Genomic DNA, 27,906 nt, shown 5'->3' with positions numbered 1-27,906 from the left:
GTTTGATAATATTATCAATTACTTTATATTGCCTTAATATTAATAAACATTTTCAAAAACATTCTTGATTTTATTAATTTTTCTTAAAGTGGTTGTGAAATGCATTTGAGCTTCTGTATTATTTTTTGTTTTATCAGTTAAAGCACTACTCCAGCGTTTTTTGTTTTTTTAATTGCATCGCTGGAGTGGTGCTTTACATGTAATTCCCCTGTCTAATACTCACCTGCCGCCGCCTTCACCCGCGTCGCTCCCGACGGTCTTCGGCGAAAAAAGACCTGCCGGCAGCTCCACTGTTTCATGGCGCGCGCCGGAGGTCACTTTTCAAAATAAGTCCATGAGAGCCTTGTTCTGCCACGCATAGACTTGCATTGAGCTCTTGTGATGTAACTTCTGACTTCAGGCCAGTCAAAAGATACGGGCACAAGATGGTGCTGCGGGACCTGAGCGGTGTCTGTAAAAGGTGAAGCTGCCGGAAGGTGAGTATTAGAATGGGGGCAGGAGGCTAACATTTAAAGTGCTACTATTGCGCTGAAAAAACAAACAAACAAAAACTGCTGGTGTATGGTGCTTTAACAATTCTTTCCTATTCTTCATGTTATTACTTTTAGCACTTTTGATTATTTCTACAGTTGCCTCTTTGTCAATGTCTGGCTATTTAGGGTTTTTCTTGTTGCCATTCTGATTCATCCATTTCCTCCTAGTAAGTTAGTGTAGTGTTAGTGTAAGGAGTACAATTGGGGGAGAAAGGTTGAACTGGATGGATCTAGGTCTTTATTCAACCTACGTTACTGTGTTAGATTGAGTTTATATTTAAGAGAATCTGTCAACAGGTTTTTGCTATGTAATCTGAGAGTACCATGATGTAGGAACAGAGTCCCTGATTACAGCAATGTGTCACTTACTGGGCTGTGTTTTTCTGTTACAATACAGTCAGTGTTTTATTAGCAGGAGATTATCACTAGAGGACAACTGGCCTTCTGCATCCTGGTCCAACCACACCCCCATCACTGATTAGCGGCTCTGTCACTATACAATGTACACAGACAGCTGTGGTGTGTGCGAGGTTATACACAGCTCAAGGACTGAGCTCTGCCTGATCCACAACAGCGATAACTGTGAATCTATCACAACCTCTGCACCCAGTATACTAAGTGATACATCGCTGGAATCAGGGTTTCTGTTCCTACCTCATGCTCTTATCAGCTTTATTATAGAGCAAAAACTTGCTGACAGATTCTCTTTCAACTTTTTTTTTTTTTTTTTGATATGGTACGGCTTCCACACCCTTTCCCCATATAAATATGAGGTAGTAATCTATGTAGCAACCATAACAGACTAGCTGTTGTAACAGGAAAATCCAAAATAGAAATCTGATATTCATACTATGTCCTATATGTATTTGATAAAGACAGGAATGGCTTAGAACTCATAAATGTGCAAATAAAATAGCCAGTAACAAGTGAAAAAATATGAGTCAAAAGATATTCAACAGTTATTAAGACAAATTCTTTCAATTCCAAGGAAAAACTGTATTCTTATTTAAAAACCAAGCAAAAACTAGTTTGATTTTTTTCATGTTGTGTAAAGATTTATATAGAATATTTTTTGACCCAAGAAACAGAGCGCTGGCATTTTCTCTTATCTTGTATCATGGAACCAGTGGTACGGCCATTTCTCCAAAGTGTATTGCTCACCCATTGATATTGATAGAGGCCAAGATATGTAAGTATGTGTTTTTTGCTCATGGTGCTCATAATCTATACTGAATTAACCAAAATGTTTTGAAAATTTAGTTTCTGTTTTTTTCAGCATTTATCAGTAACATGTCTATCCATCCTGTGATTTTCATAATTCCGCAACTTTTCTTTCTTGGTGGTGCAATTTTAATATTTAGGAGTATATGAACAGCAAAGTGGAGTAATCATGGAAATGAATAGCAACAGCATACAAAGCATTTTTAATTATTTGTTTTTGGAGCAAATCTACTTCAATATACTCCTCATAAAATTGTGTGAACCCATCCGTATCCTAATTTAAATTTTTAATCTATTCGTCTTGTCCAGTGCATATAAGTATGTGTATGATAAGTTGAAATTTTCCTATTTCTCTCTCAGCCAGTAAAGAAAAGAGGATGGCCAAAAGGAAAAAAACGGAAAAAGGTCTTGCCCAATGGACCAAAAGCCCCTGTTACTGGTTATGTGCGGTTTCTGAATGAACGCAGAGAACAGATTAGAGCACAGCATCCTGACTTGCCTTTCCCGGAGATAACAAAGATGCTTGGAGCTGAGTGGAGTACTCTGCCAACTCACGAGAAACAGGTTCGAGAACAAGCAAATTATTCTGTTTAACCTCTTCCTAGGGCGCTTTTCCATGTTTCAACTTTTTTTTTCTCTACTTCTTCACAGAGTCATAACATTTTTTTATTTATTTTATTTTCCCGTCAATATATGATATATAATATGTATGAGGGGTTGTGTTTTAGTGGAACTAGTTGTAATTTTGGATGACACTATCCATTTTACCATTCATATACTGGAAAACGGAAAAAAATTCTAAGTGCTGTGAAATTGCCTAAACCCCCCTTCCCTGGAATTCCACACCTGTTTTTATGGGGTTGTTTTTAGGGCATTCATTGTGTTTTTTTACTTGGTGTAATCAAGTTCTTAAATTGATTTATTTAGTGGCATGAAAATAAGCAAGTTTGCAGTTTACTTGCTTTTTCTATCAGCGTTTTGGCATCAGCTTGTTGGTTCTGTCGGGGCTTACGTCCAAACTCCCAGCAAAACGGAATTTGGGTGTATGCGCCGGCGGCGCCATAGACTGTAATGGTGCCGACAGAGTGAACGTGTGCTCTGTTGTTTATGGTTTTCAGGCATGTACGTCTTCTAGAAACGGACACCCAGACGTAATAGACTAATGGGTGACAAAACGAGTGTGAAAGCACCTTTTATTTTCATCTTCTGAAAAGAGATGAGATACAGTTATAAATCTTAATAATGGCTGCTTTCATTGCAGGTCTCATAATTACTTATCTCTACTTTGCTCTATCTGGAGCTGTGTGGGCCCTGTTATCTCTACGTGTAGATACAATGATAACATTATACATCACAAACTACTGGTAGCTGAATGTGTTATAGCAGAACTTGTGCTGAGCTTTAAAATAATGCTCTTCGAGGAACCCGCTCGACTAGAAACCAGGAAGTAAGGAAACTGAGAATGCATTGCTCCGTACTGCTCAAGAGATAACTTAGGAATACACCTTTAAGTGGTGAAAAATTATTTTGGGAATTTGTAAACAAAAAAAAATAAAAAATTTTCGCTTTTTCACGAGACTTTTAGAAGTTTAATTTTTGCATTGATGAGCTGTATTACGGCTTGTTTTTTGCATGGTAATAGGACATTTCTATTGATACTATTTGAGGTAGATATGACATCTTCATAGCTTCTTATTTTTTATTTTTATTTTTTTAAGTTGAGGCAACAGAAAAACTGTAATTCTGGTGTTTCGGGGGAATTTTTCTGCTTACTATGTTTACCGATTGTTTAATTGATTTTATCTGTTACAAGGTACTATTTTTGATATAGTGATACCAAACTATATATCTTTTCTTATTTCTTTTATTTCTTTACTGTTAATGGGAGGATGATTTCAAATTGTTTAAATTATTAAAACTTTTTTTTTTACATTAATTTTTAGTCCAATTAGGGGGCCTATGGACAGTTGAAACCATATAAAAAGACACATATGCATGTTTTTCTCAATATCTGGCATGAAATCAGAATAAACCTTTCCCGTTTTTTCCGTTCCCGTCAATTAGGATTACCATAATATTTAATATTTGACAAATACAAGAATAATAAGAGAGAGAGAATGTTTTAAGGCATTTTTATTACTTACTGCAAAGTCAGAAGTTTACATACATTTTATTTGTATTTGGTACCATTGACCTTAAACTGAATGACTTGGGTCAAACGTTTGGGATATCCTTCCACAAGCTTCTCACAATAGTTGGTCGGAATTTGGGCCCATACCTCCTGACAAACTGGTGTAACTGATCCAGGTTTGTAGGTCGCATTGCTCACACCTGCCTTTTCACCTTTGATTGAGATCAGGGCTTTGTAATGGCCACTCCAAAACATTTACTTTGTTATCCTTAACCCCCTAAGGACGGAGCCAATTATGTCCTTAATGACCTAGCCAAATTTTACAATTCTGATCAGTGTCACTTTGAGGTAATAACTCTGTAATGCATCAACGGATCCTACTGATTCTGAGTGTTTTTTCATGACATATTGTACTTCATGATAGTGATAAAATTTATTTGATATCACTTGCGTTTTCTTGTGAAAAAACAGAAATTTGGCGAAAATTTTGATAATTTTCCAATTTTCAAACTTTGAATTTTCATGCCCTTAAATCAGAGAGATATGTCACACAAAATAGTTAATAAATAACATTTCCCACATGTCTACTTTACATTCAAACAAAAAAAAATTTTGGTTCCAAAATTGTGCTGAAGTTATAAGGGTTAAAAGTTGACCAGCGGTTTCTCATTTTTCCAACAAAATTAACAAAACCATAATTTTAGGGACCACATCACATTTGAAGTGACTTTGAGGGATCTATATGAAAGAAAATTCCCAAAAGTGACACCATTCTAAAAACTGCACCCCTCAAGGTGCTCAAAACCACATTCAAGAAGTTTATTAACCCTTCAGCTGATTCACAGGAACTGAAGCAATGTGGAAGGAAAAAATTAACATTTAACTTTTTTTCACAAAATGTTTACTTCAGACCCAATTTTTTATTTTCACAAGGGTAACGAGAGAAAATGAACCACAAAATTTGTTGTGCAATTTCTCCTGAGCACGCCGATACCCCATATGTGGGGGAAAACCACTGTTTGGGCGCACGGCAGGGTTCGGAAGGGAAGGAGCACCATTTGACTTTTTGAATGTAAAATTTGCTTGAATTAGCGGACGCCATGTCGCGTTTGGGGAGCCCCTGATGTGCCTAAACAGTGGAAACCTCCCCCCATTTTGGAAACTAGACCCCTCAGGGAACTTATCTAGATATGTGGTGAGCTCTTTGAACTGCCAGGTGCTTCACAGAAGTTTATAACGTAGAGCCGTGAAATTAAGAAATCAAATTTTTTTCCCCAAAAAATGCACTTTTAGCCCCAATTTTTTTATTTTCACAAGGGTAACAGGAGAAAATAGACCCCAAAATTTGTTGTGCAATTGCTCCTGAGTACGAACATACCCCACTATTGTTTGAGCACATGGCAGGGCTTGGAAAGGAAGGAGTGACGTTTGGAAAGCAGACTTTGATGGAATGGTCTTGCGGGTGTCATGTTGCGTTTTGAGAGCCCCTAATGTGCCTAAACAGTGGAAAACCCCAACAAGTTGTCACATTTTGGAAACTACACCCCTCAAGGATTTTATCCAGGGGTATAGTGAGCATTTTGAACCCACAGGTACTACATAGAATTTGATAACGTTAGGTCGGCATGCTGAAAATTTCCATTTTTTTTCACGAAAATGTAGTTTTAGCCCAAAATTTGTAATTTTTGCAATGGATAATAGCAAAAAACGGACCCCATAATTTGTTATGCTATTTCTCCCAAACAAAAATGATGCCCCATATGTTGTCAGAAATTACTGTTAGGCCACACGTCAGGGCTGAGAAGTTAAGAGCACTGTTAGGCTTTTGGAGCCCCTAAGGTGCCAGAACAGCAGAAAAACCCCAAAAGTGACCGCATTGTAGAAATTACACATCTTAATGAATTAATCTATTGCTGCAGTGACTATTATGTAACATCAATGCCAGGCTTTATTCTGGAGAATTCCAAATATGCTCTCCCAACTACAATAATGCGAAACATGTGGCCGATTACTGCGGTTTAGGCACAGTGGGGCTTTGAAGGAGGGGGCATTTGGATTTGGGAGCGCAGAACACACTGGATTTTATTTGAGGAGGATGGGAGCCATCGCTTTTCCAGAGTCTTTGTTCTACCAGTAACATGGGACCCCCCCATAGTCCCAGGGACAGTTGATTGACCTGAGAGGGGCTGGTTTTGTGTGTGCTAAATTAGGAGTTTTATTGGTAAGATTTTGGGGTACATAAATTTTGCTTCCTGAATAAAACTGGATCGCCAGTCTATGCTGAGCACCAGGGCCGGCGTCAGCACCCGGCGTACCCGGGCAAGTGCCGGGGCCCTGGAAAATCAGAGGGGCTCACCGCCCACTCACTGTCGGGGCCCACCGCCCACTCACTGTCGGGGCCCTGGCCACTTCCTCGGCACCTGTTCAGTGACGCAGTCGCTGCTTGATTGCCGTCACTCCCCCAGTCCCAGACATGGCCGCGCGCTGTGCGGCTGTGTCTGCTAGTAATGACACGGAAGGGTCGACGGCACTGCACCTTTAATTGTGCTTGTGTCGCCCCTGCCGCGTCATTACTAGCAGACACAGCCACACAGCGCGCGGCCATGTCTGGGGGAGTGCCGGCAATCAAGCACCGTCGGAGGTCCTGCACAGATGGGGGGAGCGGCCCGGACCCGACCGCAAGTGGGCCCCTCTGATGGTCCAGGGCCATTATGTCTGTGACACGCCGGGGGCCCTGCACTGCCCCATACCTGAGGAGCTGCTGGACAGGACTCTGGACCGGGGACAGGTGAATGAGGCTACCCCAATCCCCATATTAAAAATATTTGTAATGGGTCTGTGTGAGTGCATGTATGTGAATGTCAGTGTGTATAACTGTGTATATATATTTGGCTGTTTTATATATGTTTTTAAGAATTTGTGTAAAAATGTGTGTATGTCTGTATGTGTACATATCTGTGTACCGTGTGTGCGCGCATGTCTGCATATGTGAAGGATGAGGTGGCAGGCTGGGCCTTGTGTACTATATATATATTTCTCTGCAGTATCTGTGCATTATGAATCGTGTATGTGTTAAAAGGGGGCCCACTGAGACTCTTTCGCCCGGGGCCCAGAAAAACCTGGAGCCGGCCCTGCTGAGCACTTATGACTAGTGTTAAGCCACCCCCGTAGTGTTCGGGTTCAGTTCGTCGAACACCGGGATGTTCGTGGAACTGTTCGTTGAACACCGTCGAACACCGTTAAAACCAATGGCAGGCAAACAAAAACACATAGAAAACACATAGAAAACACCTTCAAAGGTGTCCAAAAGCTGACAAACTGCTCAGAAGACACTCTCTTTAAAAAAGCCGGCCGGCAATTCAGCAGCGGCATACACCGGTACCCGACAATTTTGAACAGAAAGAATAGAGCATCACACATAGATTAGATAGATAGAAACATGTCAGTCACATATATAAGAAGTACAGTGATAGTGTTGATTACTGTACTTGTCATTTAGTGTTAAAATAAAGGATTTATTAAAAAAAAAATTGGCGTGGGGTTCCCTGTAATTTTAGTCGGTAGCGGAGGTTAAGCAGACGGCTGGGGCAGATGTTTGAAGCCTGGGAAGGGGGTAATAACCACGGAGCTTCCCAGGCTACTAATATCAGCCCCCAGCTGAATACCTAGCCTTTACTAGCTATTAAAATGGGGGACCCCAAAAAAATGAAGTGGGGTCCCCCCTATTTTAATAGCTAGCAAAGGCTAGGCAGACAGCTGGGGGCTGATATTAATAGCCCAGGAAGGGTGCCATGAATATTGGCCCCCTCCCAGGCTAGAAACACCAGCCGTCAGCCTCCCCAGAAATGGCGCATCCATAGGATGCGCCAATTCTGGCACTTAGCCTCGCTCTTCCCACTGCGCTGAAGCGGTGGCAGTGGGGTAATAGGGTTGGGGTTGATGTCAGCTTATAATGCCAGCTGACATCAAGCCCAGGTTAGTAATGGAGAGGCGTCTATAAGACACCCCCATTTCTAACCCCATAGTGAAAGTAAAAAAAACCCACAAACACCCAGAATAAACTCCTTTAATTGAAATAAACACACAATTCTTTATTGTTCTAAATTAAACCATACTTACCATCACGCCCATTCCAGCTGAAGCCAATGTCCTCTGCAATAAAAGTAAAATAATAAACCAACATCATCCTTACCTTTCCATGGTTCCCAGGACGGCTCCAGCTCTGCTACATTGACATGACATGCTGGATCGCAGCCGAAAGCTGCCATCCAGCTTGCCATGCCGCAGACACTGAGAAGCGCAGGCATGCTTGCGCTCCTCAGTGTCTGGCTGTGACGGCATAAAGATGAGCCGAGGTCATGTCCAATGAACTCAGCTCACCTTATGCACGTCACTGACAGCTTGGGAAAATTCTCCTGCGCTTGCAGTGAGCGTGAGAGAATTCTCCTGCTGAAGCGCTGAGCGCAGGAGAATTTTCCCACGCTGTCAGTGATGTGCATGAGGTGAGCTCATGTCCAATGAACTCAGCTTACCTCATGCACGTCACTGACAGCGTGGGAGAATTCTCCTGCGCTCAGCGCTTCAGCAGGAGAATTCTCCCACGCTGGGATGGCATTGAGATGACAGGCTGGATCGCAGCTGAACGCTGCCATCCAGCTTGTCATCCTTCAGAGACACTGCAGAGTGCAAGCATGCCTGCGCTTCTCAGTGTCTGCGGCATGGCAAGCTGGATGGCAGCTTTCGGCTGCGATCCAGCCTGTCATGTGAATGTAGCAGAGCTGGAGCCATCGTGGGAACCATGGAAAGGTAAGGATGATGTTGGTTTATTATTTTACTTTTATTGCAGAAGACATTGGCTTTAGCTGGAATGGGTGTGATGGTAAGTATGGTTTAATTTAGAACATTAAAAAATTGTGTGTTTATTTCAATTAAAGGACTTTCTTCTGGGTGTTGTGTTTTTTTAAATACTTTACTAGAAATTCATGGCGGTCATGTCCAATTGTAACGGGTCCGGGAGGCGGAACCTCTGAGCTACTATACAAGGGGGCGGCCCTTGTAAGGGAGCGGGTGGCAGTCTCTGGGTGAACGGACAGGGAGTTACGGCAAGTGATCAGGGCAGTCTCTGGGTAAGGGGTAGGTACGACCTGTGATGGCAGAGCCTCCGGGTAGGCTAGCAGGCAGATGGTAGATGTGTGCTCCCAGGTGAGCAAGCGAGAGTCTCTGGAATAGCAGGTGGTCACGGCACGTGACGGCGGAACCTCCGGGCTGGCAGGCAGGTAGGTAACGGAGAAGCGCTCCCAGGTGAGCGGGCAAGAGTCTCTGGAATAGCTGGTGGTCACCGCACGTGACAACGGGACCTCCGGGCTGGCAAGCAGGCAGGTAACGGAGATGCGCTCCCAGGTGAGCGGGCAAGAGTCTCTGAGATAGCCGGTGGTCACAGCACGTGACAACGGAGCCTCCGGGCTGGCAAGCAGGCAGATAACGGAGAAGCGCTCCCAGGTGAGCGGGCAAGCTGGTCCATAGACAGACTGACCGGAGTAGTAAGGCAGACCGTCGGACCTCAGGCAAGCAGGCAGGTAGCTGATATGCGCTCCCAGGTGAGCGGGCAGGCTGGTCCTTTAGACAGACTGACAGGAGTAGTAAGGCAGACCGTCGGACCTCAGACTGGCAGACAGGTAACAAGTATTCAGGCAGGTAACTGGCAGGTAACTGGCAGGTAACTGGCAGGAAACTGGCAGGAAACTGACAGGAAACTGGCAACGGGACCTGAGGGCTGAAGCACAGGTGAGACACAGGTGCAAACAACATTGCTCGGGCACCTCCATTTTGGAGGAGGTGCCTTATATATGATGAAGTCCTCCGGCCATTGGCCGGGGACTCTTTAGGGCGGCGCGCGCGGCCCCTTTAAGAGGAGGGGAGCGCGCGCGCGCGCGCCCTAAGCACATGGGCCGGGAAGGAGCGCGCGCTGAGAGCAGAGCAGGAGGAGGACGCCGGGACGGAGCGCGCGCTGACAGCAGAGCGGGGGGAGGATGCCGGGCACGGAGCAGAGCGGTGAGGGGAGCAGCGTCCCTGCCTAGCAGAGGGCAGGGACGCCGGCACTACAGTACCCCCCCCTTTAGGCCCCCCCTTTTTTAGGCCAGACAGAAATTTAGCTAGGATGAGAGGGGCATGGATGTTCTCCCGGGGCTCCCACGTTCTCTCCTCAGGACCAAACCCCTTCCAATCTACCAGAAAAAAGGTCTTTCCTCTTACCCTTTTGGTGGCAAGAATGTTCTCTACCTCAAACTCGTCCTCAGCAGAAATCGGAGCAGGAGGCGTACCTGTAGACTTGGAAAAAGAGTTAAGCACCACAGGTTTGAGGAGAGACACATGGAAGGAGTTAGGGATCCGTAAGTTGGCCGGGAGTTTCAATTTATAGGCCACCGGGTTGATCTGACTGATGACCTCCAGTGGGCCGATGAACCGAGGCCCTAACTTATAGGAAGGGATCTTGAGCCGGACATATTTGGACGAGAGCCAGACTTTATCCCCAGGGCGGAATTGAGGAGGGTCCAGACGTTTTTTGTCAGCGTGTCTTTTCATACGCTCGGAAGACAGAAGGAGTGCGGACCGGGTACTCTCCCATATGGAGGAAAATTTGTTAACAAGAGATTCCGCAGCCGGATTGTCCGCCGAGGTGGAGACGGGAAACGGGATCCGAGGATGCTGACCGTAGACTACAAAAAACGGGGATTTGGAGGAAGACTCGCTCTCGTGATTGTTGTACGAGAATTCGGCCCATGGCAGGAGATCCACCCAGTCAGAATGGTGGGCATTAACGAAGTGCCGAAGGTAACTGGTCAGGTTCTGATTGATCCGCTCCACTTGACCATTAGACTGTGGGTGGTAAGCGGAGGAGAAGTCCAGGGTGACGTCCAGCAATTTACAAGTGGCTCTCCAGAAACGGGAAGTGAACTGTACCCCACGATCCGACACGATGTGACGGGGCAGGCCATGAAGACGGAAGATGTGGCGGATAAAGTCTTTAGCCAGCTCGGGTGCAGACGGAAGACCTGGCAGTGGAATGAAGTGAGCCATCTTGGAGAAGCGGTCAGCGACCACCCAAATGACCGTACAACCGGCAGAGACGGGCAGATCAGTAATGAAGTCCATCGCTATATGCTGCCAGGGGGCAGCAGGTACTGGCAGAGGTAGGAGGCGGCCGGCCGGCAGGTGTCTCGGAACTTTGTTGCGGGCGCAGGACACACAGGCAGAAACAAAGTCTATTACATCCTTGTGCAGGTTAGGCCACCAGTAGTGCCGGGTAATAAGCTGGAGGGTCTTTTTCTGACCGGCGTGGCCAGCTAGTTTAGACGAATGACCCCAGTGTAGGATCTTCTCCCGATCAGGTACTGGTACGAACGTCTTACCAGGAGGAAGACGATTTAGACTCACGGGAGCCACCTGCATTACTCTGGCGGGATCGATGATATGTTTCGGATCCTCCTCGAGATCAGACACCAGAAAGGATCGAGACAAGGCGTCCGCCTTGACGTTTTTGTCAGCCGGGCGAAAATGAAGGACAAAATCAAAACGAGCAAAAAACAAGGACCACCGGGCTTGGCGCGGGTTAAGTCTCTGGGCATGCTGGAGGTAAGCCAAGTTCTTGTGGTCAGTGTAAATTATTACCGGGTGAAGAGCCCCCTCGAGCAGGTAACGCCACTCCTCCAATGCCAGTTTGATGGCCAATAACTCTCGGTCTCCTATGGAATAGTTGCGCTCAGAGGAGGAGAAGAGTTTAGAGAAGAAGCCACAAGTTACCATCCTCCCGGAAGATGATTTTTGAGTAAGTACCGCTCCGGCTCCAGAGGAGGAGGCGTCAACTTCCAGGAAGAACTGCTTGTTGCCATCTGGGCGATGCAGCACCGGGGCGGAAGAGAAGGCCTGTTTAAGGGACAGAAAGGCCTCCTCTGCTTCGGGTGGCCACTCTTTGGGATTTGTACCTTTACGGGTGAGCGCAGAAATTGGGGCCGTCCGGGAAGAGAAGTGTGGTATGAAGAGGCGGTAGTAGTTGGCGAAGCCCAGGAATCGCTGAATGGCCTTCAACCCCTCCGGTCGGGGCCATTTCTCGATGGCAGACAGTTTCTCAGGATCCATTTGTAGGCCGGTCTGAGAGATAATGTAGCCCAGAAACGGAAGCGAGGTCTGCTCAAAGAGGCACTTCTCAAATTTAGCGTAGAGATGGTTCTGCCTTAGCCTGAGCAGGACCTGACGAACGTCCCTCCGGTGAGTCTGGAGATCCGGAGAGAAGACCAAGATGTCGTCCAGGTACACCACTACGCAGGAGTAGAGAAGGTCCCGGAAGATGTCATTGACCAACTCTTGAAAGACGGCAGGAGCGTTACAGAGACCAAAGGGCATTACCAGGTATTCATAGTGGCCGTCCCGGGTGTTGAATGCCGTCTTCCATTCATCCCCCTGACGAATACGAACCAGGTTGTACGCCCCACGAAGGTCCAGTTTGGTGAAGATCCTAGCCCCCCTCAGACGATCAAATAATTCTGGAATGAGCGGAAGGGGGTACTTATTCTTCACCGTGATCAGGTTTAGGCCTCTATAGTCTATACAGGGACGGAGAGAGCCGTCCTTCTTTTTGACGAAAAAGAAGCCTGCTCCCGCCGGGGAGGTAGATTTCCGGATGAATCCTCTGGCCAGATTCTCCTCAATATATTCGGACATTGACCGGGTCTCAGCAGCGGATAAAGGATAGATACGCCCACGGGGAGGAGTAGTACCGGGTAGCAGATCGATGGGACAGTCGTATGGTCTATGTGGTGGTAATGTCTCTGCCTCCTTTTTATTAAAGACATCTGCATAAGACCAATAAGGAATCGGAAGTCCAGGTAGATTAGCTGGGGTAGGAGAGGGACGGACGGGATGAACGGGAACCAGGCAGGTTTTATGACAGTCTTGTCCCCAGCGAAGGACCTCTCCGGTTTGCCAGTCTAGCACGGGTGCATGTCTCTGGAGCCAGGGCAGACCTAGCAAGAGGGCGTGAGAGAGTCCAGGCAGAACATGAAAGGAGATACTTTCAGAATGCAGCATTCCCACCTGCAGGGTAATGGATTCGGTGATGAGTTGAATGGGGCGAGGTAAGAGGCCCCCATCCACGGCAGCGACAGACAAGGGTACAGCCAGAGGTTTGGTGGGGATGCGGTATTTCTCAACCAGGGACTGTGAAATAAGGTTCCCGGCTGCTCCAGAGTCAAGTTGGGCTAGTTCGAAATAACGGTTCTCCCCGTAGATGATCGAAACTGACAACAGCAGGGATGGAGAGGATTTATTCTTGTCTAGGTGGACCTCTCTGAGCGAACCTAGACACAGGCGTTTCCCGACCTCTCCGGGCAGGCACGGATCCGGTGCTCCTTACTGCCACAGTAGAAGCAGCTCCCCTCGGCACGGCGTGAGTCCTGACGGTTTTTGACCATCTTGGTCTGGTCGACCTGCATAGGCTCAGGAGAGTGTACCTGGGGAGAGATGGAGGGAATGACGGGTTTCTGGAAAGTAGGAGCTAAACGTGGAATCCTTCTCTCACGGGTGACCTCTTTGGCACGCTCCTGGAACCGTAGGTCAATCCGGGTGGCAAGGGTTATTAGATCATCGAGAGAGGTAGGAATGTCCCGACCAGCAAGTTCATCTTTAATACGACCGGACAGACCCTCCCAGAAGACGGATACCAGAGCGTCGTTATCCCAGGCCAGCTCCGAGGCAAGGGTGCGGAACCGTATGGCATATTGGCCCACGGTGAGACCCTCCTGACGGAGGCGTAGCAGAGAGGATGCGGATGAGGTCTTCCGTCCGGGTTCGTCGAAGACTTTCCGGAAAGCCGAGAGAAAAGCAGGCAAGTTGGACACCAGGGGGTCTCCTCTCTCCCATAGAGGATTTAGCCAGGCCAGGGCCTCCCCGGTGAGATGGGACATGATAAAGGCAATTTTGGCCCGGTCGGAATTAAACTGATGGGACAAAAGTTCAAAGTGCAGGGTGCACTGATTTATTAAGCCCCGAGCCTGGACGGAGTCGCCTCCGAAGCGAGGAGGTGCAGACAGCCGGGGACCGGGATAGGTTACCATGGTATTAGTGGGTAGCGGAGCTGCCGGGTTGCGAGTCATGGTACTGGCAGTGGCTGCAGGTGGTGCAGTCAGAGTGTCCAGGCGAGTATTGACATTCCGCAGGTGACCCAGGATGGACTCCTGTTGGGACCTTTGACGGGACAGTTCATGACACAGGTCCGTGAGCGAGGGAGCTGGGGTGCCACCGGGTTCCATGGCCCGAGCAAACTGTAACGGGTCCGGGAGGTGGAACCTCTGAGCTACTATACAAGGGGGCGGCCCTTGTAAGGGAGCGGGTGGCAGTCTCTGGGTGAACGGACAGGGAGTTACGGCAAGTGATCAGGGCAGTCTCTGGGTAAGGGGTAGGTACGACCTGTGATGGCAGAGCCTCCGGGTAGGCTAGCAGGCAGATGGTAGATGTGTGCTCCCAGGTGAGCAAGCGAGAGTCTCTGGAATAGCAGGTGGTCACGGCACGTGACGGCGGAACCTCCGGGCTGGCAGGCAGGTAGGTAACGGAGAAGCGCTCCCAGGTGAGCGGGCAAGAGTCTCTGGAATAGCTGGTGGTCACCGCACGTGACAACGGGACCTCCGGGCTGGCAAGCAGGCAGGTAACGGAGATGCGCTCCCAGGTGAGCGGGCAAGAGTCTCTGAGATAGCCGGTGGTCACAGCACGTGACAACGGAGCCTCCGGGCTGGCAAGCAGGCAGATAACGGAGAAGCGCTCCCAGGTGAGCGGGCAAGCTGGTCCATAGACAGACTGACCGGAGTAGTAAGGCAGACCGTCGGACCTCAGGCAAGCAGGCAGGTAGCTGATATGCGCTCCCAGGTGAGCGGGCAGGCTGGTCCTTTAGACAGACTGACAGGAGTAGTAAGGCAGACCGTCGGACCTCAGACTGGCAGACAGGTAACAAGTATTCAGGCAGGAATCAGGCAGGTAACTGGCAGGAAACTGGCAGGAAACTGACAGGAAACTGGCAACGGGACCTGAGGGCTGAAGCACAGGTGAGACACAGGTGCAAACAACATTGCTCGGGCACCTCCATTTTGGAGGAGGTGCCTTATATATGATGAAGTCCTCCGGCCATTGGCCGGGGACTCTTTAGGGCGGCGCGCGCGGCCCCTTTAAGAGGAGGGGAGCGCGCGCGCCCTAAGCACAGGGGCCGGGAAGGAGCGCGCGCTGAGAGCAGAGCAGGAGGAGGACGCCGGGACGGAGCGCGCGCTGACAGCAGAGCGGGGGGAGGATGCCGGGCACGGAGCAGAGCGGTGAGGGGAGCAGCGTCCCTGCCTAGCAGAGGGCAGGGACGCCGGCACTACACCAATATTGGCGTGACCCCATGAATTTCGGGCTTAGGGCCAGCTGATAATGCCAAGCTGGCCCTAACCCCTTTATTACCCAGTGAGCCACCGCACCAGGGCCCTGGATAAGTTGGGTACAGCACCAGAAGATGGCGATTCAATGAACGCGCCATTTTCTGGGGTGGCTGCGGACTGCAATTTGCAGCGGGGGGGTGGAGGGGGGGGCAGAAAGCTTGGGCCTCTCTGCGCTGTGGATTCCAGCCCCCAGCTGCCTAGTTGTACCTGGCTGGATACAAAAATAGGGCGAAGCCCCACGGCAATTTTTTTAAAATTATTTCATGAAATTCATGAAATAATTAAAAAAAGGGCTTCCCTGTATTTTTGTTTCCAGCCAGGTACAAATAGGCATCTGGGGCTTGGGGGCAGCCCGTTCCTCCTGCTGTACCTGGCTGGACACAAAAATATGGCGAAGGCCACGTCAAATTTTTGGTGAAAAATCCAAGAAATTTAAAAAAAAAAAAAAACACATTTAGGGACTGCATCTTTATTAACCCCTCCACGTGAGGGGTTAATAAAGATGCAGTCCCTAAATTATTATTATTTTTTTATTATTTTTTAATTAATTTTTCCCAAAAATTTTGACGTGGGATTCGCCATATTTTTGTATGCCAGCCAGGTACAGCATCCAGGAACGGGCTGCCCCCCATCCACCAGACGCCTATTTGTACCTGGCCGGACACAACAATATAGGTAACCCTTTTTTTTTTTTTTTTTTTATTATTATTTCATGAATTTCATGAAATAATTTTAAAAAAAATATGCGGGGTTTTGCCCTACCTTTGTGTCCAGCCAGGTACAACTAGGCAGCTGGGGGCTGGAATCCGCAGCGCATGGAGGCCCAAGCTTTCTGGTCCCCCCCCCCCCCCCCCGCTGCAGATTGCAGTCCACAGCCACCCCAGAAAATGGCGCGTTCATAGAAGCGCCATCTTCTGGCGCTGTACCCAACTTATCCAGGGCCCTGGTGCGGTGGCTCACTGGATAATAAAGGGGTTAGGGCCAGCTTGGCATTATCAGCTGGCCCTAAGCCCGAAATTCATGGGGTCACGCCAATATTAGACTAGAATTTCTAGTAAAGTATTTAAAAAACACAACACCCAGAATAAAGTCCTTTAATTGAAATAAACACACAATTCTTTATTGTTCTAAATTAAACCATACTTACCATCACGCCCATTCCAGCTGAAGCCAATGTCTTCTGCAATAAAAGTAAAATAATAAAGCAACCTCTTCCTTACCTTTTCATGGTTCCCAGGACAGCTCCAGCTCTGCTACATTGACATGACATGCTGGATCGCAGCCGAAAGCTGCCATCCAGCTTGCCATGCCGCAGACACTGAGAAGCGCAGGCATGCTTGCGCTCTGCAGTGTCCGGCTGTGACGGCATCCAGATGAGCCGAGGTCATGTCCAATGAACTCAGCTCACCTTATGCACGTCACTGACCGCTTGGGAGAATTCTCCTGCGCTCAGCGCTTCAGCAGGAGAATTCTCCCACGCTGGGATGGCATTGAGATGACAGGCTGGATCGCAGCTGAGCGCTGCCATCCAGCATGCCATCCTTCATAGACACTGCCCTAAAGTTACCATTTGAAATGACTTTAGTTTTGTGCCTTGTCTGTGATCTGCTTTTTTTCAACAACATTAAACAACTGAATGAACATACTCCGAGCCCGGTGATTCCATAATTTTTGCCAGGGGTTGTATATAAGACTTCACAGCTCACAGTGCATGGCAGACCAAATGAAAATCATGAGCTCAAAGGAACTGCCCAAGGAGCTCAGAGACAAAATTGTGGCAATGCACATAAATGGCCAAGGTTCAAAAAGAATTTCTGCATTTCTCAAGGTTCCTAAGAGCACAGTGGCCTCCATAATCCTTAAATGGAAGAAGTTTAGGACCACCAGAAGTTTTCCTAGACCTGGCCGTCCAGCCAAACTAAGCAATCGTGGGAGAAGAGCCTTGGTGAAAGAGGTAAAGAAGAACCCCAAGATCACTGTGGCTGAGCTCCAGAGATGCAGTAGGGAGATGGGATAAAGTTCCACAAAGTCAACTATCACTGCAGCCCTGCACCAGTCAGACCTTTATGGCAGAGTGGCCCCACGGCAGCCTCTCCTCAGGGCAAGACATATGAAAGCCCGCATAGTTTGCTCAAAAACACATGAAGGACTCCCAGACTATGAGAAATAAGATTCTCTGGTCTGATGAGACGAAGATAGAACTTTTTGGTGATAATTCTAAGCGGTATGTGTGGAGAAAACTAGGCAGTGCTCATCACCTGTCCAATACAATCCCAACAGTGAAAAATGGTGGTGGCAGCATCATGCTATGGGGGTGTTTTATACATATGTGTAACATCCCTGGCGGCGTACTGGCATGGCTTACCATCTCCCACCATGCAAGACCGGCAACTTACCTATCAGTCCAGGCTGCACACTTTGCTCCATTAGTTGCTGTGTGCATGTCTCTTATCTGATTGCTTAGGGCGGCGGCCCTGTTACTTCCTGATTCTTAAAGTTACAGTGTGCACTGTCCTGCAATATTTGCAGATGATACTAAACTTTGTAAAGTAGTTAATACAGATGAGGATAGGGCACAGCTGCAGGAGGATTTAGATAAATTGGGGAGTTGGGCCAAAAAATGGCAAATGGGGTTCAATGCCGATAAATGTAAGGTCATGCACATGGGAAAGAAAAACAGCAGTCACCCATACATATTAAATGGGAAACCGTTGGGGAAATCTGACATGGAGAAGGACCTGGGCGTCTTGGTTAATAGCAAATTAAATTGGAGTGCCCAGTGTCAGGCAGCAGCTGCGAAGGCAAATAGAGTCATGGCATGCATCAGAAGAGGAATAGGGGCATATGATGAGAACATTGTTCTTCCTCTGTATAAAGAGCTGGTAAGGCCGCACTTAGAATATTGTGCACAGTTCTGGGCTCCGGTGCTCAGGAAAGACATATTGGAGCTAGAGAGGGTACAAAGGAGGGCGACTAAGGTAATAAAGGGAATGGAGGGACTAGAATACCCAGAGAGGTTGTCAAAATTAGGCCTATTTACGTTGGAAAAGAGAAGGCTTAGGGGAGACCTCATAAACATGTATAAATACATCAGGGGGCAGTACAGAGATCTCTCCCATGACCTGTTTATACCAAGGATGGTGACAAAGACGAGGGGGCACACTATGCGTCTGGAGGAAAGGAGGTTCCTGCACCAGCATAGAAGGGGATTCTTTACGGTCAGAGCCGTGAGACTCTGGAACTCTCTGGGAGAGGAAGTGGTGATGTCCAACTCACTTAATGAGTTCAAGAGAGACCTGGACGCCTTTCTTGAGAACAATAAAATTACATCTTATGCTTAGTGATAGTTAATTAATCCAGGGATTTAATCATCTGACTGCCAGATTGGAGTCGGGAAGTGAATTTTTCCTCAATGATGTAAATTGGGCTATACCGCATGGGGTTTTTTTGCCTTCCCCTGGATCAACGCTGCGGAATAGCTGTAGTGCACAAGAAATAGGCTGAACTGGATGGACGCTTGTCTTTTTTCAGCCTTATAAACTATGTAACTATGTAATGCGTCCCCAGCCTATTGCTGTAAATCACTGGATACTTAAACCCCCTCCACCCAGTAGGAGATGCCTGAGCAGCACTTTCTTTCAGTGTTTTCTGTGCAACTGAGTTGCCAGGTCCTGTCCTGTATCTTGTCTGTTTCCGCGACCCTGGGGGCTGAGTATCCCGGCCCGTTACCTGCATCTTTGACTTCTAGTCTGTTTCCGCCAACCTTGGGCCTGAGTACCCAGGCTCGTTCCTGTATCTTGTTCCAGGTTCAGTTCCTGTCTGAACTGTGTCCTAGCCTGTTACCAGTTTGTCTCTATGTCTGATCCTTCCCTTTTCCTGCAGTGTCTGAACCTGCACCTAACTCCAACTCGTTGTCTCTGTACTTCTGTTTGTAAGTTTTGTGTCCACTCATTACCTCATTGCAAGTACCTTGTGTGTTTCTGGTTCTGCTTGTCCCATTTCCCTGCCCCCGTATCTACCTCCTGTGTTATAGCTATCTTCCTGTGTTTCCCAGTCTGTTCCATGTGAACAGAGCCCTGTCCTGTCTGCCTGCATCTGCGGCTCTGCTCCACTCTGCTCCTCTTGCTTTCTGCACCTGCAGCTTAACTCCTCTCTGCTCCGCTTGTCCTCCGCGCCTGCGGTTCCGCTCTGCTCCGCTTGTCCTCCGCGCCTGCGGTTCCTCTCTGCTCCGCTTGTCCTCCGCGCCTGCGGTTCCGCTCTGCTCCGCTTGTCCTCCGCGCCTGCAGTTCCGCTCAGCTCCGCTTGTCCTCCGCGCCTGCGGTTCCGCTCTGCTCTGCTCCTCTTGCCCTCTGCACCTGCAGCTTAACTCTGCTCTGCTCCGCTTGTCCTCCGCATCTGCGGTTCTGCTCTGCTCTGCTCCGCTTGTCCTCCGCGTCTGCAGTTCTGCTCTGCCTGTACTCCTCGTCTGCGGTTCGGCTCTGCTCTGCTCCGCTTGTCCTCTACGTCTGCGGTTCTGCTCTGCCTGTCCTCCGCGTCTGCGGTTCTGCTCTGCTCCGTTTGTCCTCCGCGCCTGCGGTTCTGCTCTGCTCTACTCTGCTATGCTTGTCCTTCGCGCCTGCGGCTCTGCTCTGCTTGTCAACCGCACCTGCGGCTCTGTTCCTGTATCCCAGTCTGTACTGGTCCCTATCCAGCCTGTTTCCCTACCTGCCAGTACCCGCCTGTCTGCATTATCGGCCTGCCTGCATACCAGCCGTGCCTGCCAGTACCCGCCTGCCTGCATACCAGCCGTGCCTGCCGGTACCCACCTGTCTGCATACCAGCCGTGCCTGCCAGTACTCACCTGTCTGCATACCAGTCGTGCCTGCCAGCACCCGCCTGTCTGCATACCAGCCAAACCTGCCCCTTCCTGCATTCCCCGGTGTGGGTCAACCGCTGTGACTGGGGTCTGACCTGAAGTAGCACCTGGGCCACCTCCCATGTCCCTCCTCTGACCACGGAGTCGATTAAGCCGCCGTATGTTCGTGGTCGGATCTGGCGAGCCCCTAGTCATGCCCCTCCAGGCACTCCTTGGTTCGTACCCCAGTGGGACCACTAACCACGCTCACGCCAGTCAGTCCGGGTGTGAGCGTAACAGTTTGCTCAGGCCATGGTCCCCGTTGAGCCCCATGGCCCTTCTCTCTCGGAGACGTGTGTGTGTCTGTATAAATATATATACAGGGTGGGCCAGAAAATAATAACATTTATTTTGATTTATATTTAAAATTATATTTACTAACACAAGCATAACATTGACAATTAAATTTTATTCTGAACAATAATACAAAAGCCCTTAAATTTTATCAACGCAGGTGCTCAAACTGTTTTCCATTACAATTTGCACAGCTTTGAAATCTGCCTCTTACACTTCAACAAACTTTTTTGCACAAGTCTCTTTGGATATTAATTTCTTGAAATGCATCTCTTATGTAATTTTTCAAATCACTGACACTTTTTGGTTTTCGACTATAAACTTTGTCCTTGAGTACTCCCCAAAAGAAAAAATTCATTGGGGTCAAGTCTGGTGAACGTGCTGGCCAATCAAGTGGGCCTCTTCGGCCAATCCATTTATTAGGAAATGTTTCATCAAGATACTCGCGGACTACTCTTGAATAATGTGGAGGGGCCCCATCTTGTTGGAAATAAAGGTCATTTGAATTAGGCTGTTGCTGTAACTGGAGAACAACTTGATTAATTAGAATTTCAAGATACTTATCCTGTGACTGTTCCATCAAAAAATATTGGTCCTAAAAAATGTTCTCATTATACTGGTAAATACAATTATGTTTGTTAATATGGCCGGATAATTTGAAAGAAGCTTCATCACTCCACATAAAGTTATCTAAAATTACTGGATTTTCTTTAATTTCGTTAAGCTTAATCTCGCTAAGTTGCAGCCGCCTGTCTGGATGATCCTCCAATAAACCATGAATTAGACGTGGACGATAAGCTTTCCTCCCAATCGATTTCAGGATTCGCATGATAGAAGCTCGTGAAATTCCCAGTTCCAAAGAGGCTCTTCTGGTGGACTTGTGAGGAATGAAAAGTGGAATCTGATTGGTTGCTAAGGGCAACTGAGCCAGTTTCACTTTACACCATGTTTGATAAATCTCCCCGTTCCTAACCTTATTACACTTTCTGTCCACCTACTTTTGGACAACCGTGTGTGTGTGTGTGTGTGTGTGTGTGTGTGTGTGTGTGTGTGTCTATACAGCACAGACCAAAAGTTTGGACACACCTTCTCATTTAAAGATTTTTCTGTATTTTCATGACTATGAAAATTGTACATTCACACTGAAGGCATCAAAACTATGAATGAACACATGGGGAATTATATACTTAACAAAAAAGGGTGAAACAACTGAGAATATGTCTTATATTCTAGGTTCTTCAAAGTAGCCACCTTTTGCTTTGATGACTGCTTTGCACACTCTTGACACAATCGTGAAAAACTAAATGAGATGCCCAACAGGGCCAACAGGACATATGTCCAAAAACAGGGAGGGTGCTGTGTCCCCCAATGAAGGCTCCAAGAAAGAGATTTTACGGTGAGTACCAAAAATCCCTCTTTCTCTATCGCTTCATTGGGGGACACAGGACCATGGGACGTCCCAAAGCAGTCCCTTGGGTGGGAGAACAGAAGATAGTCACAGACAAGGTCAGACTTCGGCAACTGCCGCCTGCAGGACCTTCCGTCCAAGACTGGCATCAGCCGAAGAATAAGTGTGGACCTTGTAAAACCTTGAAAAGGTGTGAAGAGAAGACCACGTTGCGGCCTTGCAGATTTGAGAGGCCGAAGCCTGATGGCGGATCGCCCAAGAGGCCCCCACCTCCCTGGTGGAGTGAGCCCTTACTCCGGGAGGGGGAGGTTTGCCCGAGATGCGATGTGCCTCCAAGATGGTCGAACGTATCCAACGGGCGATGGTTGACTTGGAAGCAGGGAGACCCTTGCGATGCCCCTTAGGGATGACAAAAAGGGCATCCGAGCGCCGAAGGGAGGCCATTCTGGAAAGATACACACGTAAAGCTCTGACCAGATCCAGTTTGTGCAGGGACCTCTCCCGTGGATGCACTGGAGCAGGGCAAAAGGAAGGCAAAACGATGTCCTCATTAATGTGAAAAGCGGAAACCACCTTTGGCAAAAAGGAAGGCACCGGCCTGAGCACTACTTTGTCTTGATGGAATACCAGAAAAGGCGACCGACAAGAGAGGGCTGCGAGTTCTGCGACCCTTCTAATAGAGGTAACCGCCACCAGAAAAGCCACCTTCCAGGAAAGGAGAGAGGCTGGAATTTCCTGAATGGGTTCAAATGGAGGCTGTTGTAGGATGCTTAGGACCATATTAAGGTCCCATGGTTCCACTGGAGGGCGATAGGGGGCGCCAGGTGGGCCACCCCTTGTAGAAACGTCCTGACCTGAGGACGGCTAGCTAAGTTACGTTGGAATAGAATGGACAAGGCCGAAACTTGGCCCTTGAGAGTGCTGAGAGATAGTCCCGCCTCTAGGCCAGACTGAAGAAAAGCCAAAATGACTGGCAAAGAAAAGGACATAGGAGTCAGCTGATCTTGTTCGCAGTGACGAAAAAAGGCTCTCCACGTTCTGTGGTATATGCGCGAGGTAGCGGGTTTTCTGGCGTTAATTAGGGTCTGAATGACATTGTCAGTAAAGCCCACCTTCTTCAACACCACGGCCTCAACGGCCATACCATTTAATTCAGAAAACGAGAACTCTGATGAAGAATAGGACCCTGAGAGAGGAGGTCCGGACGGTCTGGTAGTCTCCAGGGGGAGTCGACAAGCAGATTTACCAGATCTGCGTACCAGACGCGTCTGGGCCAATCTGGGGCTACTAGGAGAACTGGTACTCCCTCTGTCTTGACCTTTTTGATGACTCGAGGGATCAAAGGTAGAGGTGGAAAGAGATAGGGCAGTTGGATCTATGACCATGGTATGACTAGCGCGTCCTGGGCGATTGCTAGTGGATCACGGGACCGAGCTACAAAGGACGGAACCTTGTGGTTTAACCGGGACGCCATGAGGTCGACGTCCGGCGTGCCCCACCGTAAGCAGATTTGGTGAAACACCTCGGGATGGAGAGACCTTTCTCCTGAGGCGAGGCCCTGCCGACTGAGAAAGTCGGCCGCCCAGTTGTCGACCCCTGGAATGTGGACTGCTGAGATTGCCGGGACCGTCTTCTCGGCCCAAAGTAGCACTCTTGCCACCTCTTTTAAAACGGGCTTGCTGCGCTTTCCTCCCTGATGGCTTATGTATGCTACGGCCGTGGCATTGTTCGATTGTACACGGACTGGGAACCCTGCCAGGATCTTCTGCCAGTGACGCAATGCCAGGTAAATCGCCCTTATCTCCAGAATGTTGATGGGGAGGAAGACTTCGTGGGGACTCCACCGGCCCTGGACTGTGTGTTGTAGAAAAACTGCCCCCCAACTGATGAGACTATCATCGGTCGTGACCACCTGCCAGTGAAGCGGAAGGAATGATCTCCCGGGTCTGAAGGAAGAAGGGCGGGACCACCAGGTTAGCGACCGTCTTACTTGACGAGGTAACTTGATGCGTCGATCTAGAGATGACGGATTCTTGTCCCAAGCTGAGAGAAGGTCTAGTTGAAGAGACCGGGTATGGAACTGGGCAAATGGAACTGCCTCCATGGATGCTACCATCTTTCCCAGGACACTCATGCATAGGCGAGGGGAGTGTGGACTTGGGTCGGAGAGGATGTGGATTCCTTGTCGTAGGGAGTTTATCTTTTCCCTCGGAAGGAGGACCCGGGCACGGGTCGTGTCGAACTGCATCCCTAGGAAGGTTAAGCGTTGGGATGGGACCAGGGAGGATTTGTCCGTGTTGATCAGCCAGCCTAACCGGGAGAGAGTGTTTAAGGTGATCTGGAGACTGTGGAGACAGTCCCTGAACCTGGGGCCTTTGATTAACATGTCGTCGAGGTAGGGGATGATTACAATTCCCCTTGTTCGAAGAATGGCCATAACTGTCGCCATCACCTTCGTGAAAACCCTCGGGGCTGTGGCGAGGCCGAAGGGGAGGGCAGTGAACTGGTAATGTGCGTTCTTGAAGGAAAAGCGAAGGAACCTCTGATGTGACGCGCAGATTGGGATGTGAAGGTATGCATCCTGAATGTCCACTGAACCTAGATATTCCCCGGCCTCCATCGAGGCGATTACCGACCTGAGGGACTCCATCCTGAACTGTCGGATGCGTACATGTCGGTTTAGCTGTTTGAGGTCCAGAATCGGACGTAGTGAGCCGTCCTTTTTTGGGACGACAAAGAGATTTGAGTAAAAACCGGAAAACCTTTCCTGAACTGGAACCGGGACTATGACTCCTGAGTGCAGAAGAGAAGTGATGGCTTGGAGGAAACCGGGAAGCAGAGATGGTTGTGGGGGGCGGGACCTGAGAAAACGTGATTGTGGGCTGGAGTCAAACTCTATTTTGTAGCCGGAAGTCACAATTTCTTTGACCCGGGCATCCTCTATTGCCGGGAGCCAAGAATCTGTGAACAGAAGGAGACAGCCGCCCACCCTGGGAGAAGTCCCAGGTGGGAGTGACCCGTCATGTTGAGGAAAACCTGTTGGATCGTGATCCAGAGGACTTGGAGGAGCGACTCTTTGGGCGCCAGTTAGGCGTGGCCTAAAGGAGGGTTTACGACTGTCCCGCTGTGCTGGAATACGGTCCTGTTGAGAGGAGGGGTTCGGTTGAGCAAACTGACGAAAGGACCGGAACTGAAGGGGGCGTCTCCTAGGAAAAGGGTGTTTGGGTCTGGGCTCGGGGAGAGAGGTGCTCTTACCCCCAGTAGCATCAGAGATGATCTGATCTTGCTTGGATCCAAACAGCCTGGAACCTTGAAAAGGACGATTAGTTAGAGATCTTTTGGAAGCCGGGTCGGCGTTCCAGGCTTTAAGCCAAAGAATTCTACGTAAGGCAACGAGATTACTGGAAACCCGGGCTGAGCATGCAGCGGAGTCGAGGGACGCCGTAAGTAGATATTTTCCAGCATGGCCGATTTGATCAGCTAAGTCGGCCAGATCATCCGGGGAGGCCCCTGCTAGGATGCCTTGTCTGAGCTGTTTGGCCCATGCGGACACCGCTATTGATACCCAAGTTGAGGCGAAGGAAGGGCAAAGGGAGGTGCCCGCAGCCTCAAAGGCTGACTTAGAGAGGGCCTCAACCTGTCTATCCGTGGTATCCTTAAGGGAGGAACCATCCGGAAGAGACAGTACCGTCTTGGCGGAAAGGCGAGAGACGGGAGGATCCACAGATGGGGACTCCGTCCATTTGTTGACAAGGTCATGGTTAAAGGGGTATAGGACGTTTAACTGTTTCTTTCCTGTAAAGCGCTTTTCTGGATGCTCCCACTGCTTTTGAAAAACGCTGTCAAATTCTGCATGGTTAGAAAAAGTGCGTGCAGGACGCTTAATCTTTTTGAAGGAAACTGAGTAGTCCAGGGAAGGGCTCTCGTCTTCTGTAACATGCACAGTCTGATTGACAGCCGTTATAAGGCTGTCTATCATGTCCTGGACCTTGGAATACTGGTCTGAGTCAGAACCAGAGTCTGAATCTAAAGCAGAGTTAGATCCCGGGGCGATCTCCGGGGGAAGAGGTGTGAGACGCAGGGAGCATCTTGGAGTCTGGAGAGCTGGAGGATGAGCTTGCGTGAGTCCGTTTCTGAGAACGTGCCGTCAGTCTGCCCCTGTGAGGAGGGGGCAGGGGTGCCTGCGAATCGTCTGTGGGGGTGTTCGGAGCGCTGGTGGCCGTGGATAACATAGGCAAGCGTTCTAAGACCTGCACCAGAAATTGAGAAACCTTGGTGAGGTCAGAGACAGACTGTGACATAGCAACAGCCCAGTCCGGAGGGGAGGGGGGGATCTTGGGGTGCCAGCATGGCGGGAGGTTTGCAGGTCGAGCAGAAGGCCGTAGTGAGACCCGCGGGCCACTTAGTACGGCAAAGAGCACAGGCGTATTATGTGACAATGTGAGAGGGACAGACTGAGGGCTCCCTGGGTTTGGGCATATGTGCCTGACCAGGGATACTGCAGAGGGGGGCGCTGTGAGCAGAGAAGGGTGGGGGTCGGTGTCAGGACAGAGCCTACCCGATCCTGCAGAGAAGCGGTCCCGTGTCCCCCTGAAGGCTCCGAAGGTGAGGCTGGAGCGGGTCACAATAGGTGCCGACTGAGTAGGGAGCTGCGTGTGGCAGAGTGATGGCGTCGGTTCAGGGGACGCAGCGTTGATGACGGAGCGCGACGAGGCTCCGATAGGCAGATGGGAAGGGGGGCGGACTTGAGAGGCCCCCCGATGATAGGTCCACGGAAGGCACGAGGGCGTGACGGAAGCGTCACTATGCTCCTCGGCCCTGGTTGGTCAAATAGGAGGGGGTGTATAGCCGTCGGAGCGGGACCGCCCACCAGACACGCCCCCCCCGACGGAGAATAGCGCGGCAAATTTGCCGCGCATTATGAAGCAGAAGGAGGAAGTGGCCCAGGGAAGCACTGTTAAGCCTCATATTTGGTGAGAGGGGGAGGGGGGAGGAAGGCAGGTAACGCCGGGGGACTGGGACCTGCAGCTGAAAGGCAGGGAAGTACCTGTCTTAGCGGGTCCGGGAATCATCCCTTCTCCTTCTGAGGATGGTCTCAGGATGCCTTCCTGGATAGGGGGGGATCCTGGCTTTTCCTCTTTCCCGCACTGTCCAGTCCTGGACAGTGCAGGAGACGGTGTCAACCCCAGAAAAACTGGGGGAAGGTCACCAGCAGGGACCACCGTCTCCCTCCCAGGCCGCTCCGAGGAGGGGGCTGGGGTGGGGAACAGGCTAGGACTGGCCACCGAAATCACCCTGAGACACCCTAAGGTGACGGGATAAGTCCTGCCCAGCGGGTCCGAGAGTGGGCGATGTGGGGGTAGCCACATTGCTCTCTCGGTCGCTAGTGGGTTAACAGGGGACACAGTGTGCCCTGTTAGCCTGAAGAGCTGTATCTGAAAGAGAAAAAACAAAGGTTAATAAACACAACAAGGTTGGATCTGTGAAGATCCAGGTCTACCTCCTACAGACACTAAGCTTAAACTGGTGAGCTTGGTGCCTGTAGGCGGGTGCATACTGCGGAGGAGGAGCTATTTTCCTTTTTTTGCATAGTGTCAACCTCCTAGCGACAGCAGCATACACCCATGGTCCTGTATCCCCCAATGAAGCGATAGAGAAACATTTTTTGTGGGAAAAATGTGAAAATTTTATTTTTACGGCTCAATATTATAAACTTCTGTGAAGCACCTGGGGGTGCAAGGTGCTCACCACACATGTAGATAAGTTCCCTAAGGGGTCTAGTTTCCAAAATGGTGTCACTTGTGGAGGGTTTCCACTGTTTAGGCACATCAGGAGCTCTCCAAATGCAACATGGCGTCTGCTAATTATTCAGACAAATTTTATATTCAAAGTCTAATGGCGCTCCTTCCCTTCCGAACCCTGCAGTGCCCCCAAACAGTGGTTTTCCCTCACATATGGGGTATCAG

General features: G+C 49.1%; 1 protein-coding gene across 8 annotated transcripts in view; it reads left to right on the top strand.

The window, feature by feature from the left end:
- Positions 1-27,906, top strand: part of HMG20B (high mobility group 20B) — a 228,317-nt gene that overhangs the window by 37,172 nt on the left and 163,239 nt on the right. For all 8 annotated transcript variants that reach the window (XM_073653829.1, XM_073653741.1, XM_073654084.1 and 5 more), the window contains one exon: positions 2,115-2,318. In XM_073653829.1, the coding sequence (XP_073509930.1) occupies positions 2,115-2,318 (204 nt within the window). The remainder of the gene's footprint in view (positions 1-2,114; positions 2,319-27,906) is intronic.

This window comes from Phyllobates terribilis, unplaced genomic scaffold (assembly GCF_046119375.1).
Source record: "Phyllobates terribilis strain yellow unplaced genomic scaffold, ASM4611937v1 Scaffold_1__5_contigs__length_1240528914, whole genome shotgun sequence".
NCBI classification, from domain to species: Eukaryota; Metazoa; Chordata; class Amphibia; order Anura; family Dendrobatidae; genus Phyllobates; species Phyllobates terribilis.
This window is presented reverse-complemented; position numbering and strand designations above follow the sequence as displayed.